At 34.6% G+C, this 17,509-nt stretch overlaps 1 protein-coding gene across 17 annotated transcripts in view; it reads left to right on the forward strand.

Annotated features, from left to right (window-relative positions):
• Nucleotides 1–17,509, forward strand: part of RhoGAPp190 (Rho GTPase-activating protein 190) — a 301,937-nt gene that overhangs the window by 119,517 nt on the left and 164,911 nt on the right. For all 17 annotated transcript variants that reach the window (XM_081761621.1, XM_081761611.1, XM_081761622.1 and 14 more), the window contains exons 4-8: nt 707–854; nt 2,093–2,182; nt 6,433–7,105; nt 11,304–11,513; nt 15,762–15,948. In XM_081761621.1, the coding sequence (XP_081617747.1) occupies nt 707–854; nt 2,093–2,182; nt 6,433–7,105; nt 11,304–11,513; nt 15,762–15,948 (1,308 nt within the window). The remainder of the gene's footprint in view (nt 1–706; nt 855–2,092; nt 2,183–6,432; nt 7,106–11,303; nt 11,514–15,761; nt 15,949–17,509) is intronic.

Below are 17,509 nucleotides of genomic sequence, written 5' to 3' on the forward strand. Positions count from 1 at the left end.
GGTTTGCTCGGGGTTCTCCCGTTTCCTCCCACTTTCTTCATTCTTTCATTTCTCATCATCATCGTCTCCTTTAGCCTAACCGGCATAACCGTGGGACGTAAAACTTAAGGATTTAATTTCATTTTTCAATTTGAAAATTGATACTTAGCCTATTCTGCCTAGCTACTATCCAAATAAAAGCTTAAACGTAAGTAATTTGTGGAGCAAATGGGAAGGGATTTTGGTTAAGATCTAAACATGTAAACATTTGGTGAAATATTTTATTTATTTTTTCCTTCTTTTTATTCATTTCATAGTTTCTTGCCTCAAAAAAGTTCAAACTGGTAAATGTTCTCTAATGGGACCTCAAAACTTTACTATCTTTCCCTTATCCAAACTTTCTTTTTTAAAATTTATGAAATATTGGACTAGGAAACCAGAAACAATGGCGTTGGGAGATGATGTACTGATCAAGTATCATCCAACTGAATATGAACTATTTGGTGGGCCAAAATCCTTTTTGAACTGTAGTTCCAGGGGGTTTCGATAAAAAATTAGAATATGTGTATTGTTTTTATCGGAATAGTGTAGTTGAAAAATTGAAAGTAGGTGCAACATATCAGAGTGAAGTTCTAATTTCTAAATAGAGTGAGTCTATGTAATAAAGTTTTCATAATGTTAACTGTTGTTCGAGGTAATTAACTATGTGATGTTTGTGTCTTTCCAGACTGACTTCAGTGGCCGAGTTGTTAACAATGATCACTTTTTGTATTGGGGTGAAGTCACCCGATCATCAGAAGAAGGAATTGAATTTCAGTTTCAGGTGATAGAACAAACAGAATTTATAGATGATGCTTCTTTTCAACCATTCAAAGGTATGATATAAATCAAACTATTACCATAATTTCTAGTACTTAGTCCCATAATTTTTGGTACATGCATTATAAATAATAATAATAGAATTAATATCATTTTAAAATTTAAAATGTGTAGGATTCAGGCTCTGGAATTAACATACATAACCATAACAAATTTTAAAATAAATAAATAAATAACTTTTTCATGTTTGTAAAGAAAAGTAAGATCCTTGTGGCTAGATGATTAGATTTTTTGCTTTGAGGCGGGATATTCGCGTTCCATTCCTGGCTGAAGTGCATTTGGTCTCGAGCCCTCGTTAAGCAGTAGATCCACGTCCCATATAGTTCTATTCTGAGCACAAAATATTTGTAAAGACTCATGTGAATTTTAAATACATTTCCCTGATATAGGTTTAAAAAAAAATATATGGTTATTGAAGAGTGCCAGTTCACAGAAGGAACCATTTCTAATGCTTTAATTAGTACTTGGTGGAATTTTATTTTACTACACATAAAGCTTCGACATTAACGTGACATAGTACCTAGTAAGTTATCGATTGACAGTTGATGCCTACCATTCGTCAGAGTGCCTCAAAAACGGTGTTCATTTTCTGTGTTGTGTAACCGTTTGCGCAATAGTAGTTGTAAGAGATACAAAACATTTTCTATAGGACTCTTGTCCGAGGATTGTCCTGGTTAGGGGAGAGTCTGAACCCCATGTTGTTTCTTTCAGTGGGTGGTCAGCTTTGCCCTATGACATGGTATCTTGCAATCTGTTAGTCGCATAGAGTTCTGCGGTAGTTCGCCTAATTCAAGAAGGGTAGTGATAAAATGAGATTCTGTGAATGTACCATTTGAACCTTCGGGTTTCATAGGCCATATGGTCTTTTTAAGTAATTAGATACGTATTTCTTCAAGTATTGTGAAGTTGAATATGTCATTCTTCTCGAGTTGATAAGGCTTTTCAGTAGTAATGTCGGGTTTTGGGAAAAGGCACATCGGTAAACATTTTTTTTTCTTTTCTTTCTTCGTTACAAGCTAAAGGAAGAAAGTTTAGCTAATATCCTGATTCTTTTATTCAACTTTCTGAAACATTATGAAACTTTCTTTTCTTAACGTGCAGCAATATGTGTAAATATGTGCTATCTGTCCTTCCATTGTCCTTCGTGCTCTGTAACTAAAGGAAGGTTATAAAGTGTTCTAGTTACTTAAGAATATTGCATGGATTAGTGTAACATTATTTTATTTTCTTCCAGGAGGAAAAATGGAGCCATATGTGAAACGATGTAGTGCAACAAAGCTAACTTCAGCAGAGAAGCTAATGTATATTTGTAAAAACCAATTAGGTATGTATTCTTGTCTTTAATCGTCACTGAAATGCAAATATGTGGAATATAGTAAGTGGCTTATAACAAAATATTTGATATAGTTAGGAGAGAACTTCATGAGAGAGAGTGTTTCAATTAACAAAAAGCGAGTCGCATTATTTTAAATTCGTATTGAAGTTTGTTTTGGTGTGAATTGTGTTTGTGCAACATATAATAATTCTTGTTTGTTAACCTTCTTACCTCTGTGCTTATTGTCATTTTCATGTGGATTATGCTTGGAATGTGCAGAGTTGTGATTGGGAATTCTTGGAAATATATACCTTTAGGTAAAACAAAAAATAAATAGGAAATATTAAAAACGGCTTTTAAGGGGAGTAAGGAATAATAACTTTCTGCTTTGGTTGACTTGGTATAGGAATAGGATTCAATTACTTGCTTTCGTGTTTTATTGTCTTTTAACCTTGGGTTTCTTAAGCTATTGCATTACTTACTTTCCCTACTGACATGGGATGTGCGGAACCTCGAACGCTCAGAGCCACACGAAAATGTGCTTAGAATGTAAATCACTCCTCCCAAAAACAGTGGTATCAAACACCACATTAATTACACTTGAAGTGATGATATTGTTATGTCAAGATCATAACCTGTAACTTACTATCGGTGCAGAAAGTGATTGTATAGCATAGAGTGAAATCTGATGATAAAATGACGATTGTGTAACATTGCTTGTGGTTTTCCACGTTTAGTCTTTCAAAATTAACGATCCTTCTCATGTAAAGCTTATATGCTTAAAGAAGTACACATCAAAAAGTTTGCATTATTTTGTTCTCTTCGGTAGCAATATCTTGAGCATCCTTATTCGGAAAACTTCCATTAAAGCCTGACCAAGAATCACACAGCAATAAGCTCTTTTCATCGGCACGTACATGTTCATCAAGGACGGTGATCAGAAACTTTTTGTATGCTCTTTCGTCACTTTGCCATTTTTACTTGCCTCCACATGAATGTTTCATGGACATGTTGGATTAAGTTATCTTTGAAACATTTGAAGCAAAAGTGCCTTGTGGCTCTTGAAAACAGATATAGAACTTGTGAGCTAATTTCCTGTTCATTGATAAAGCCACATCAATTGTATAGCTTTGTATAGAGCTATTCACAGACTGCAACTGTAGTCTCTGTGACATAGTGTCGACAATGAAGATATTTCATAATTATGTTGACTTTGATCACTGTTCCAAATATTTTCTTTATTCACACTCCGGTCCGTTACATATTTGTTAACTTACTCCACAAACTTTTGTGCCTTCTGACGAATACTATGATCTTGTATGTCCTTGCGTCTGACGAACATAGTAATATGCCTGGAAGAAATGCTATATTGAGCCTTAAGTTTGGTGATAAAAGTAATCGAAGCTCTGAAACTATTTGAGCGAACCTCTTTAGACGCTTCTAGTGTCTATATTTGAAGATGCCAATACTGAACAGCAGATCCATAAGCTCTTGATCTATCAAATTGTGACATAACATTCTGTTTTTATCGTTTTCAATTGTGAAAACCTGTTTCCCGTGACGCGAGCTTGATTTCGCCTTTTGCTAGTCATATAATCTAATATTACCTTGCCATTTGATATACTGCGAATGCACTTACAGCGCATCATAAGTTTTCTATAGGAGTTGAAGCCACTATTGCAATAGTCTTCATAAATTTTCTTCACTAACGTTCTCATCAATATCTTGTAATATACTAGCCCTCGAAATTTTGGGTGGAGATGGTTGGTAAAAGGTTACTCACCAACTTTTTCACTCACCAACTTCGAATATCGATATGTCACCTAAAACGTACCTGGAAGATCAAAAATATTCCCCATCAGCATCGACAAACTTCTTCCACCGTTCTTGAAAGCCATACATTCCATCACGGTAAAACTTGGTGAGCCGTGAAGCGAAGAAGGTATCAAATGCATTTTACACCTCTACTAGGGATTTGGACTACCATCCTCTAAGGTGATTGTCTAAGGAATGGAACAGATGATAATCGGACGGTGCAATGTTCGGGGAGTATGGCGGATGCAATAGTGTATCCCACCCAAGGCTTAAAATCGTGTCCCGGGTCATCCTAGCCACGTGGGGCTTAGCGTTGTCCTTTTAACAGGAGGGCCCATTTGCGATTCAGTAGGGCTGGCTCCAGAGTTTTGAGTTTTTCGTGAACATGGCTCAATTGCTGACAGCACACAGTTGCATTGATGTTCTGACCAGCTAGTAACAGTTCCCGATGCACGATGCCGCGAGCAGTCCACCAAACACCAAGAGGACCTTCTTATGGCTCAGTGCTGGTTTCCGCTGTTTTGGAACCGGTTCACGGGATGCTAAGCAATGATGACGTGGCCGTGGAGCTTTATACAAGACCCACTTCTTACCACATGTCAACACCCTGTCCAGAAATGGCTCTTTCTCAGACGAGACAGCAAAGAAACACAGGTGTCTGCTCGCGTTGCCTTCTAGCCCGAAGTCAAATCGTGTGGGACTTATCGACCCAACTTGTAGTGCTTCCCAAGTTGATGGAGGTGCTGCCGACTAATATGTCCACTCACACTGAATTGTAGTCCCAGTTCCTCACATGTCTGGCCACTGTTCGCCTCAATTGTTGCTCGCAGATCTTCATTTTGACAGCGTTTGACCCCAGTTTGAACTCGTACAACATACCCGCCCTTATGATGCTTTGTGGAGGTCCCATGCTCACTCTGTATTTACGCAAGTTCACCGTGTAACTGAACTGCTGCAACCAGGTAGAATGTTGGATATGCTCGTACCAACAATTGGCCTTCACGTTATCTGCATTCGCATTCAGCTCACGGTGTGAAGGCCAGTGGAACACAGACCTCCACAAAAAGGAACAGAACTTCCTTGCTTACTTATATATATATTGAAAGGGCGAAACTAATAAATGTCACCAACACTAGAAAATGCATAGTGCTTTTGTGAGCTTCAGTAATTATATACGAGAAAGAAAAAACACTTAAACAACAATGTATGTTATGGACCCCCCCCCCCCCAAGAAAAAAAAAAGACAGAACAAAGATGGGTTACACCTAGTACCAAGGGAGCTTAAATCAGCCAGTAGTAAATGATTTTTTTTTCATAGAAAAACGAAATATATTATTTAAGTATTACGTTCAAACGAAAAATGTAAATAGTGAGTAGCTTTTAGGAAACACTTCATCATGTAAAATAATAATAATAATATAAATTTTGAACGCACGGGCAAAATTGATCCCCTCCTCGTATTGATATTTCTAAGGTTAATATCGATAGTAGTCAGTGATAGAGTTCGTACTTAAAGGAGGTGGTCACCTTTAGTTGTACTTTTATTTATTTAGTTATTTCAATAACAGTCAAAGAGTAGTATCAAATTTTGGTGTTCATTATGGCTTAGAACGTGAAAGTACTATGGAACAAAGCCGTTAGTGTGTTTAAGATATTGCTTGTCGCTCCATTTATTAATTTGCTCCTCCAAGTATTATGCTGTAGAATCGCCATACAAATTACGCCTAGATAAAGACTTCGATATGTTACTAGAATCAGAGCCTTCCACTTCGTGCCATAATATTAGTTCCATAGTAATAGTTCTACATATTATACCGCTGTGAGCTCCCAAATTTTGATACTGTCTTTCGATTATACGTTATCAAAGAGGTTAAGAGAAAATAAAATATACTGTACACTTTACACATCAGAACGTATGAGACAAGCTACGCCTAACTTTAAATTTGTCATAATTTTGTATTGACTGTAATATTATACCAGGTATATGAGAGTGAATATATAGCCTCAGCGAAAACAAAAGCATCTAAAATAGTAAATTTTATCATCATACTATCCTCTGTCTTATCTGTCACATACGTACGAAAAGAGGAGTACAGTTAAAAGTAACCCAGTTCTAGGTCTACTAAACAGGATCATTACAAAGGTTGATTATCGTAGTTACATGTAATCTACTTTTGAGTTAGTTTGTCTACTTTTTGAAGCACAGGCTCTTATTCTAATAACATATGTGTTTAGGTCATAATTTTGTAATGACAAACCAAGAGAATACTGCCAGGAGTATAAAAGAAGTTGGCGATTGTGTACAGGCTCAGGATTAAGCTATGATACAGTTGCAGGAATAATCTCACGGTCAAACTACAATGATTTAGAGAGTTAATATTATTAAACTTCCCTTTTTATAGCATATTCTTGGTGCTTAATTTGAAAATTTTCCTTTGTTTCAGGTATCGAAAAAGAGTACGAACAGAAGGTGCTGCCAGACGGGAAAATTAATATAGATGGTTTTTTGTGTGTGTTTGATGTCAGTGTTGTTCCAAGTAGAACAATTGAAAAACAAGTGGAATTTGTTGCTAGTATTTTGAACAATTTAATGAAAACTAAAAAGCCAGTAATTTTGGTTACTACCAAAAATGATGATGCCAATGAATCGTATGTGAAAGAAGCAGAGAAACTCGTGAGTAGAAAGGAATATAAAGGAAGCATTTTATTAATAGAAACATCTGCTCATGAGAACGTCAATGTGGACCTAGCATTTATCGTTTTAGCACAATTGATAGATCGAACCAAAGGCCGGACAAAAATTGTGCCTTTTGCCGAAGCAGCTCGGGTGAGAAAGGAGATACTGGATGAGGCTACAGAAACTTACCAGAAATTAATCCGATCTCAAGTTACAGACTATAGGGCATTGTGGAGTAGCACATCGAAAAAGCTTGCTCAACACCAAGAATTCATTCATTATGTTGAATTGTTTGGTATGGACAGTGCACAAAGACTTTTTAGGAGGCATGTGAAAAAGTTGAAAGATGAACACTTAGCAAAGAGAGTACAGGGTTATATGGAAATGCTTCCAGATATTTTGCAAGAAATGGTTCCCGATCTGTCTAGCTTGAGGGATGGGTAAGTAATAGTGATTTCATGATTCATGTGATTATGTTGTTTGGAGTTATGTATGTACTAATATCATGTGATCGTTTTCTTACCTAACCTGTACATACACTTGTGATTGTTCATACGCTATTACAATTTCGAGGGTAATTTAAATCCCTATTAGTTTATATTAATGACGTTGGTAATTTAGGTACATACTCCGAGTCGTCTCGGGGGCTGGGGAGACTCAGTGGTAGAGCGTTTACCTGTGGTATATGTGGGTCTTGGTTCGATCCCAGCTTGCGCCAAGTGAGCTTTGTGATGGACAGATACCGTGTGCGTGAGTTTTCATGGGGTTCTTCCGTTTCCTCCCACTTTCTTCACTCCACCATTTCATTTATTTCTCATCACCGTCTCCTTTAGCCTACACGGCATAATCGTGGGACGTAAAACTGAAATATTTCATTTCATTTTTCCATGTCGTCTTGCAATAATGTTTTGAACACAATCTGTTATACAGGGTCGGGCAGAAAAACGTAACAATTTTCAATTGACATTGCAATTACACTGATTATTTCAGTGTAATCTTTTAGTTCCCAATTGTACTATAACTCTGTGTTTTCCTTATAACAATTAGCTATGAAACATATTACCTCTACTTTTTTGGAAATTAAATTTTTCAAATAATTTCCTCAATGCTCTCTGCAGTTCGAACGGTGCGCGGTTTTCCTAAATCTCTCTTCTTCATGGCGCAATCTTTTTCCCGAAAGCTCATAACATACACATCAATATCGTGTTTCAGCTTGGATTGCCGGCAAAATGCACCCTGAGTAACGATCATTGACTCTTTTCTTCTTTAACGTTTCCACGATGAATGCTCGATCTTCTGCTGACCAACGCTTTATGGCTTCTGAAATTATTTTAGCTGGCTACAATGTCGCTGTCAACTTCAACACACACATCTGTGCAGAATTAATCTGGAAGGGAAGAAAAGTTTTTTAGTTACGTCAATCATAAATTTGGCTCTCAAGCAGAAGGAAAACATCTGGAAAAAAAAAGTAAGAATATAATTTTTAGAAAAGATAGTTGCGGCATGTTTCATGACTATTTGTTGTGTGCAAAACATTTGAGTTAGTTCAATTGGGAAATAAAAGATCATATGTGAAATAATCAATCTGGTTACAATTTCAATTTGAAAATTGTCAGGCTTTCTATCGGACCTTGTATCAGGATACCTGCTATTTTGTTTGCCAGTGATAAAATGAAATGGTACTTCCTACTGGTGTAGTGGGTAGCGCGTGTGTCTTTGACTCACGTTGTTTTGTTCGATTCCCGGTGGCATTAAAATATCTGAACGTATTTCGGTAGTTGAGTTCCACTTTAAACATTAGGTCCACAACTCACATAGTCTCAGTGCTGCAAAGGGACACCAAACTTCAACAAAAAATCAAACAAACATAAAAGAAATGAAATGCTTAGTTTAGCAGCCCTTGTTTATGCCCTATAGCCTACAGGAAATTAATGATAAATGAAAATGAAATACAGTAAAATCTGTCTTCAACGAACCCTTTATTAAACGGAAACTTGTGTTAAACAGAAATATTTGAATTCAACGGTCCCATGAATTTACTGACGGAAGGGAATCGTGTTTAATTCCCTTCTTTAAACGGAAACTGTATTACGCGGGCAATGGAAATCAAAATAAACCTCTAAATGGTAAATTTCAAGTTTCGAGTGCAGCATTAAAAAGTTTTTAAACATCCTATAAGAGGTTAGATATATTTTAGCGAAACTGACAATGATATGGAAACCGAAGCAGACACGACGGATGTACGTGCTTTAATTGAGAATTATATGTGAAGTCCGAAAGAAGAGGCGGCATTGAATTGGAAAAATAAAGTAATCTAAAGTTTAATCAACATTCTGTCGAAAGTTTAAAGGAAATGCAACACTTGCCTTACTTCGAAATGACACTGATATCCTTAGTGTGGTTTCTCAGGCTAGTCTCTGTGGAAAGTTGAGCAGTCAAGCAGCGATGTGTACAAAGAAAACCCTCCTTGAGTATTCGAAAAAAACTAATGTGTGTACAGTATTTTTTCACTTTCCATTGCGTGTATTAATTCATACTAGGAATAAATACTGTAAACTAACTAAGATACGTACAGCATCTCATTTCATCTCAGTATGTCCATTATATGTATGCGCTTTTGTTTTTGCTTAGGTTTAGCTTCATTAATCGGAAACCTATCTTAAACGGAAATGTTTGCGAGTCCCGTTCAATTCCGCAAAAAACAGGTTTTACTGTAATTTCAGTTCAAACATTCTTGAGAAGGGCAAGTGAGTGGTAGTGGAGGAATTCGTTGACAAGAATAGTGAGAGAAGTGTCAGGAATCTCGAGAAAATTAAAAGACTCCAAAAGTTCAACACTTGAATTACCTTTGTACACCAGTGTAGAGAAATATATTCAGTCTGTTTGTCCCAAGAAACATGGAAAATAACGAAGCCAATTTTTTTTCCTAACGTTTATCTAGAAGAATTTGCTAGCGGGATAGGTGCATGAGAGCATTGTAACCAGAGATGAAAATACCATCGCTTTTTATTTCAGAGAGAATTACAAAGTGAGATATGTTAACGGAAAGCTAGCGAACAGACTAAAATGAAATACAGAAGAAAATGAGACCTGTTGTAAATGTTAAATATATCAACGTGCATTTTCTGATGCACGATTGAATGGTCATGTTCAGAACATATGGTATTTTTTTAAATTGTTGTCCCATCATTCTCAGAGATAAGAATGCAAAGCATGAATTCAGTATCAGAGTAACATGAAATGTTTCAAAATGTATGTATATCTCCTAATTTATGACTATTCCATGGGTTTGTATAAGTCTCCCCTTCTTTTTCGAGCTTCAAAATTGTGGTCTTCGTAAGCAAATTAGCATATATATATATTAACAGTCGGTATTTATTTGTAAGAAGAAATTGTTAGAAATTATCTGATAGTTAATAACAGGCACTTCGAACATTACTTTGTTCGCTAGAGAACATTGTTTTATTTATTTATTTATTTATTTTATTTTTTATTACATGAATCAGTCTTTTCGTTGAATGCTGAAGACTTAGCGAACTAGAGAACTGAATATAAAGGGATTATCTGTTTTATTAGCATTTTCCGTCACCTTGTGTTGTTGATTTTAGTAGTGTGATTACTCAAATGGCTTTATTGTGGGTTTTGTTGTGAACTAATCAAGTGTGTTATTATGTTAACGTTTTTATTTTTGTAATTGTAAAAACTTGTTTACTAGTTGGAGTTCTTTAACATAATAACAATTACTAATTCTGACAACCTTCAATCCGCATGTATCAACACAGGTGCATAGTGAGGGTTTAACGTCAACGGAACACACAATCTGCCCATTTTTGCAGTTCTAAAGTAGGCCAGTTGTTACTCATATAAGGTTCCCTTTCATTATAAGTCGATGTTTATTCTTTTAAATACTTTAGCGAATAGTCATGCAATAAGGATTATATTTGGATACAATTTATTTTCTTCGTTCTTACGTTTCATTACATAAGTATGGGAGCATGAAGTAGCGTTAAGGAAAGAGAATCGGATTGTTTTAAAATTTCCTTTTCATCTTTGACTTTGGAGTACTTAAGTGGCTGGTATACGTAGTTCATTGCGCGTGGGAGTACACATTATTTGGTCTTATCTCATGTATCTTCTATACTGGAAACATATGCCAACGAACGAAAGAATATATATATATTGTAAAAGTTTATTGCCGTTTTTAAATTCTTACATTTATTTGGTGCGCTCCCTTTTATCCTGGTGATTAGCGTGTATTTATGAGATCACTTCTTTCTGAAAGTATATAGATTTATTGTTGCATCTGCATTGTGAAGCAGTTGGGGCGCTGTATGAAGGAAGATATATCGAACTCTGTTGAAGAAAGAAGTAACAGTGACGGAATTTGATGTGCTGATCAGGCATTACGCAACGAAAAATAATTAGCGGATGATAACTTTGTACAGACAATAACAGCAGGAAGTTGAGTTTGTTTGGTAAGACACAGGGTTAAACTTGCAAGGACTGTATATATAACCTAGTCATGTATTGTATTGTTGTCGGATATTTTGCTTCATCTGCTTAATGTGCTTTCGCTTAGCTCTCGCTTTGTTTTGCTTCGCAATAACAGAAAAATAATGTAATGAATTTTCTTTGTAGGGATTGGCCAACTATTCAGCAGCAAATTCGAGAGCATCCTGATTTTAACCAATATTTTTATGAATGCCCGGAGGATATTTCGTGGGCGGACTGTGATTTTGTTGACAGTAATGAAACCCGAATACCGTACGAAGTACTGGATACGAGCGAAGCAGAAACGGTGTATAAGAATCATGTTAATGCCCTTCAGCAGGAACAGAAAAGATTAGAGTAAGCATGCTCATTTTATTATAAATTCCGTATTTTCTTTATTAAATATCAATTCTTATTATTATGAGTTTATTTAAATTGTCTTCCCAGTTAATTGAAGATAATTTCGTCTTACATAGCATTAAAAAAAATAAAAAAAAAAGAAAAAATCGAGACTAGACAATGTCTGGTAATTTCTTCTATTTTTCGAAGTAGTTTCATGCCTTTGTTTTTCGAGTGTGGTGTCCCTTAATACAAAACCATGAAGTTTGTCCTTGAGCATGCATATTACCAGTTTTGTTACAAATCTGAAGAGAGTATTCATAATCATGTATTTTAAATAAGTTTTGCATGGTGTTTATCATTTCCAGGTAATTATTAAGTCTTGTCTTGAGTGTGAACTCGTAATTAATTTGTAGTATATAATTTTTATCGTAGGATTTGTTTTCAAAATTAGCATGTGTCAGTGATCTGGATCTGAAGAGCGAATCTGTAAGATATTTTGAGAAACAAAAATGCGTTTCTTTTCTCTCAGTAGCTACAAGCAGTTTAATTTTTATATAAATATGCGGTTGCCGGTGTTTGCGGTTTTTTAGTTTTATCGTGTGTAATAATGAGTTTGTTAGGAATAATAAACTTTTTTTTTTTTTTAGAAAAGGAAAATATACATATGTTTCATTAGTTTTTTAGTGACGAATATGTTTTTTATGTAGTAAAAACTTTTTGAAAGGTACTTTAATCTACTAATTCACTGAAAAATCCCCATTAAAAAAATGTAACAAAATGTACACACACACACACACACACACACACACACACACACACATCCTTCCTCTCAGCTTATTGTTATTTTGATTTTTCATTTTATTTTTCAAAGTAGTCTGCTGCTACTGACAGATAACTTGTCTCTTACAGAAAAGTTCGTATGCACGTCACGTCACTAACAATTTCGTCCTGACATATGATTTACTTTCTTACCAAAGCATATTTTTTATTCCTTTATAATTATTCAGCAATCTCAACAAATTTCGCAATAATACATATAATTTGAGGCCTGTTCTGATTTTTTAAAATAATCTTCCATCAGTTACATTTTTTTTTTCAATACATTTCCGTTCACTACCCTTATCAAATCCTGAAAAATGTTTCATTCCTCTTGTTTTAATTATTTTCAACATTATTGTTCTCCCTGCAGACTTTCCGTTTTCCATTCTGTCCAAGTAACTTTCCCCATGATAATAATTATTTCCGTATCTATATATTGAAAGATCTTATGGCTCTCTGTGTAGTATTTACGGATTTTTTACTTTGTTATGTTTCAATTCTTTGTTCGCCAACATTCAGGCCACGATTTTCTGTTGTCCTTAATTAACATTTTTTTTTAATATAATAAATAAGTCTTCCATGACCAGCTTTAAGGATTTTGAGCAAGGGTTAATAGTACTTCGTCACTTAAAATAACTTCCTGAATAGTACTGACACGAATACATGGGACCCGTTCTATCTTCTGTTTCTCCTTCCTCGGGTAAAATAGTCCGCATGGCGATTTTCATGGGCACATTTATCGACAACTACAGTAAAATGAGCTGATGTAAAAGTTCTCGTGGAAAACTTATTGATAAACTATAGTGAAGCATTATAGGTTTTGGATCAAAGTGTAAAGTAATTTGCTGTCTTTTATTTGTTTACTTTTGTTTTCGTTCATACTTATGTAAACACGTAATTAAGTAATGTTGTTACTACAAGATGTCTAGTTGTACTATCTTCGAATATTTAGTTGCAAAAGAACATAAATTAATTGCTTCTCTTTGACAAATATCTATCTTTATATTATTATTATTATTATTATTATTATTATTATTATTATTATTATTATTATTATTATTATTATTATTATTATTATTATTATTATTATTATTATTATTATTATGAGATAATTAAATTTTGTCATAATTTCTATTCAAATTTCGAATCTCGACACCACACATATTCTTTTTTCTTACGTTAGTTTTAACATATATTTGATTTGAAAGTTTGCAATCGCATGCAATATTGAACTTCGTAAGCTAAATATGTTTTAAGGTAAAAAATTGTGTGTGGGAATATTTATTTCGTGAATAACATGTTGTCACTTTGATATTGGTAATGTTGTAAGTAAATAATATTTTGTACATTTTCTTTGCTGCAGGCTTCCTAGAAGGTATGTACTTACAGAAATATATATTTCTTGTTGTATCTTTACATATGCTTTAAAGAATGCTTCTTTAATGTTAGTAATAGAATATACTCTTTATGAGGTGCGAGGAGGAAGAAAGGAAGGTGTATCATGAAAGAAATGCATATTGATTTTTTAAAAATTATTTAAGTGTGTTTTAGATAAAAATTATGTATAAAGTAATGAAGCTGGTTCGTTCCACTATTTTTTGTGCTTGTAGTACTCTTATTTTGTGGGTTTCGCTTTGTGTATGTGTTTGTGCAGTACAGGAAATTGAATAAAAACTGTAAGTTTTCACAAGAAGTTTCAGTTTGGTACCAACACATCTACATCTGTCATCAAAAGTAAGTGTATTTTTAAGTTAAAAAAAAGTAAAGAATAATCAATTTGAGGGCAATTCTCTGGCAAGGCAGGAGGTAAAGAACAACTGTCTAGAGGTTTGTCACTGATTTTATTAACTATCTGCTTAAAATACAGTTAATTTTGCTTTGCAGTAAATTCCAGGGGGAAAAAAGCGGATGACTGTGTGATGAAAACTAATAATTTTTATGTAATTTTATTTCATTTTTTACTTTCTTACCACATTTTTGTACATATTTGCTGTTGAGGTTCGACTTTTTAATATTCTCCATTTTTGAGTTGCCATAATTACATCATTTTTCTTTCATGAAGTTTCTTGATCGTGTCAAAGTATTTTCATTGTCCATGTATGCTTCTCTTGACGTATTTGTTGTGGCCATGCTCAGTTTGTTCTCGATTATCACGAACAGGGGAAACCTTCGAAATAATTTACGGAAAATGGTCTTCATTACGAGATTTTTGTGCTTTTGGTTCCGTTATTTACTTGCATGTTTGTCATTAGTAGTTTAGAGACGCTGTGGCTCTTAATGTTATCATTAGAGACAAAACTCTGAGGTATGGCAGCCAGCGTCGATTATCCGAAGTATTTGGGGGACATGGGTGTTCGGAAAACTGGTTTGTTCGGATAATCGAACTGTACATGTTTATTTGCCATGCGCGGAGCGGCACGCCTCAACTCTAAGCTGGCGCAGTTGTTGCTGTGAACAGCTTTGATACTGCCGCTACTTCTACAGCCAGTGCCAAACCGACAGAAGTGTGCTGATTGTTGAAACACAGCGACTGGCGGCTTGGCCGGTCAGCAGCGCCTAATAAAGGCCCCATTAGAAGCAATGTTCCGCCAGCGGTGGCTCAGTGCGGCGACTACTGTGGGAAACTTGGTTTGGGAGTGAGGGGGATGATGGACGGTAGGGTGGGAGAGTAACAGGTGCGAGCGAGTACAGAGTTCGGTTAAGCGGTCGTTCGGTTGACCGACGTTCGGATAATCGACACTCTACTGTACTTTACTACATCATCATATTTTATTTTTATTTATTTTTTGACAGTGTTAGAGATAGTGTCTTTTCTTTATGCGGATATTTGTTTCAATATTTTGTACTCGGATGGTGTTTCCTTGATTTCTGAAGAATATATACGTGTTATCAGTATAACAAGACATTAATTTGTAGTGTACTTTGCTACTTCAAACATCTTCATGTTTACTTTTGATGCTACCCTTCATGTTGTGTTCTGTGTTGATTGTTTTCATAAATTCTAAATTTTCGTCAGCTTTTTAATTTAATTGTCTTATGTCGGAATGTCTGTTTAAAGCCTTAGTGCTATTGCATATTAGGGTTAAAAGTTAAGGAGTCCTCTGAAGAACTTTTGAGATATTGAAGATTGAAAATGATTTTGAATATACGTATAGTGTTTGCCATATTGCCATAAGTTTATTTCATTCTTAGTCACGCAAAGCATAACTTCACACGTACGTACTTGCACAAACCTCATTAGAAAATTCCAATATTGAGGATTTCTTCGTATAATGGTAAGTGTTTGTATGTTTTTTTTTTTTTCCATTGTTGTATGATTGTGATTTATGTTGTACTGCTGTTTGTCTGTTATTAACCTAATAATAGTACTCGTTTCAACGAATTCGGAAAGTAAGTAATATGAGTTTTTAATGTGATTAAGTTTTGATTAAATTTTGTTTCTAGGTGGAGGAAGCAGTTCAAGCAACTTCTGGAGGAAACGGGCTACGTTACCCCTGGAAAACTATTATCAGAAGTCAGAGTACTTTTCATGGGAAGAGAATGTTTCGAATCTCTCTCAGAACAAGATTGCCAGCAGATATACGAACAACACCAAAAAGAAATTATTGAAAAGGCAAAGCACAATTTCCAGGTACACTTACTTTGAAATTATATTTTGCGTAGGATTTTTAAAATAATAATAATAATAATAATAATAATAATAATAATAATAATAATAATAATAAGAAGAAGAAGAAGAAGAAGAAGAAGAAGAAGTAAAATATACTAGCGATATTTGAAAAAAGAAAGAAGGTCTGTGCGCGAAGTTTGCTATTGCGCGTTTGTCTAATTTTCATTGTACGATGGAACGAAACTCCAGTAAAATGAGATTAGTTGCTCGTATGTTCTTCTTGTACGTTGGTTTTGGCTTGGATCCACAATAGACCTATATGGTGTAGCTATAAGTGCATGCTTTATATACTATCGTTTGTGCTGAAAAGATACATTTAACTCAAGAATCTTCAATACAAAGCACACTTTTTTCTGAGTTTTGTACGTAACAGTTATGAAAAGTTAGCTATTTAAAGCATATAAAATATTATTCTACTTTTAATTTCAGTTTGAGCGTTAAGAATCGTGAAATAATTAATACCAGAACAATAGAATAGTCTACTAATTTCTGAAAATCAAGACTAAAATTATTATAATTTTTAAATGCTTTCACAATAAATTAGATGGATAAACTGGCTTAAGATCGATTCCTTAAGAAGAGAACAAGGTTGTCTGTCGTAGATCTCTTGAGGGGAGAAAGGTTTGTATGCACATTTATGGAAAGAACGAGCGATCTTCAAGATCAGCGTAGTGATCCAGGCAACTTACACTGACCTCCTTTCATCATATTCTCTAATTTTTGTCTTTTTAAAACAATCGCTCATCTACTACTTTATTCGAGGTCTTTTAGCACAACTTATTGTCAGATCTTACTTTGTGCAGCTTTGAAATTAAGAGGAACTTCTCTGGTGGTGCTGTATCTTTTGTTAATGCATACATTTTTATTGTAACTCAAATTACTTGTGAATATTGCTGTATCAGAGTATTAAGAAGACCTCCGTTTTTTCTGTTTAAAACTGTTCGACCTAGCAAACAAAATGTGCAATACCTGTGTGTCAATAAGACATACATTAACTCAAATTACTCATTTAGTAATGTTCTTCGTCAATCTTTACTTCAGTTGTTATATCCTCGTAACTGCGGACAGTGAACTGTAGGTCACATGTTCGAGCTCTTGTAGAATTTAACGATACAAAATATTGTCTTCGAGGTTTTATAATTTCTATCCGTAAAATAGTAAATCCAATTGTGGTTGCCTTTTTCTTTCTTCTGTCGTATTTTAAATATTGTGTAGTTAAATGAATTGACACAACACTTTTTCTAGGACGTTTCATATAACACAGAAATTTGAAGAACAGACAATCATGACAACATGCTTTTTACACCCAGATTTCTAGCAATTCATTATATTTAATAACATTCCTAAATGCTGATGTTATTCGTCGTTTTAACGCTTAAAGTAAAACGCAAGCAAGTAGGTATACTTAATTTAGCATTTCGTTCATAGATTATTGACGAAGCAAATTGTATCCATTTTAAAGTGTGAAAGAGGTACAAAAAAATTCTGAAAAATATATATATATGTATATTCCATATAAGCA

This window comes from Thermobia domestica, chromosome 6 (assembly GCF_964235325.1).
Source record: "Thermobia domestica chromosome 6, izTheDome1.hap1.1, whole genome shotgun sequence".
Lineage (NCBI taxonomy): Eukaryota > Metazoa > Arthropoda > Insecta > Zygentoma > Lepismatidae > Thermobia > Thermobia domestica.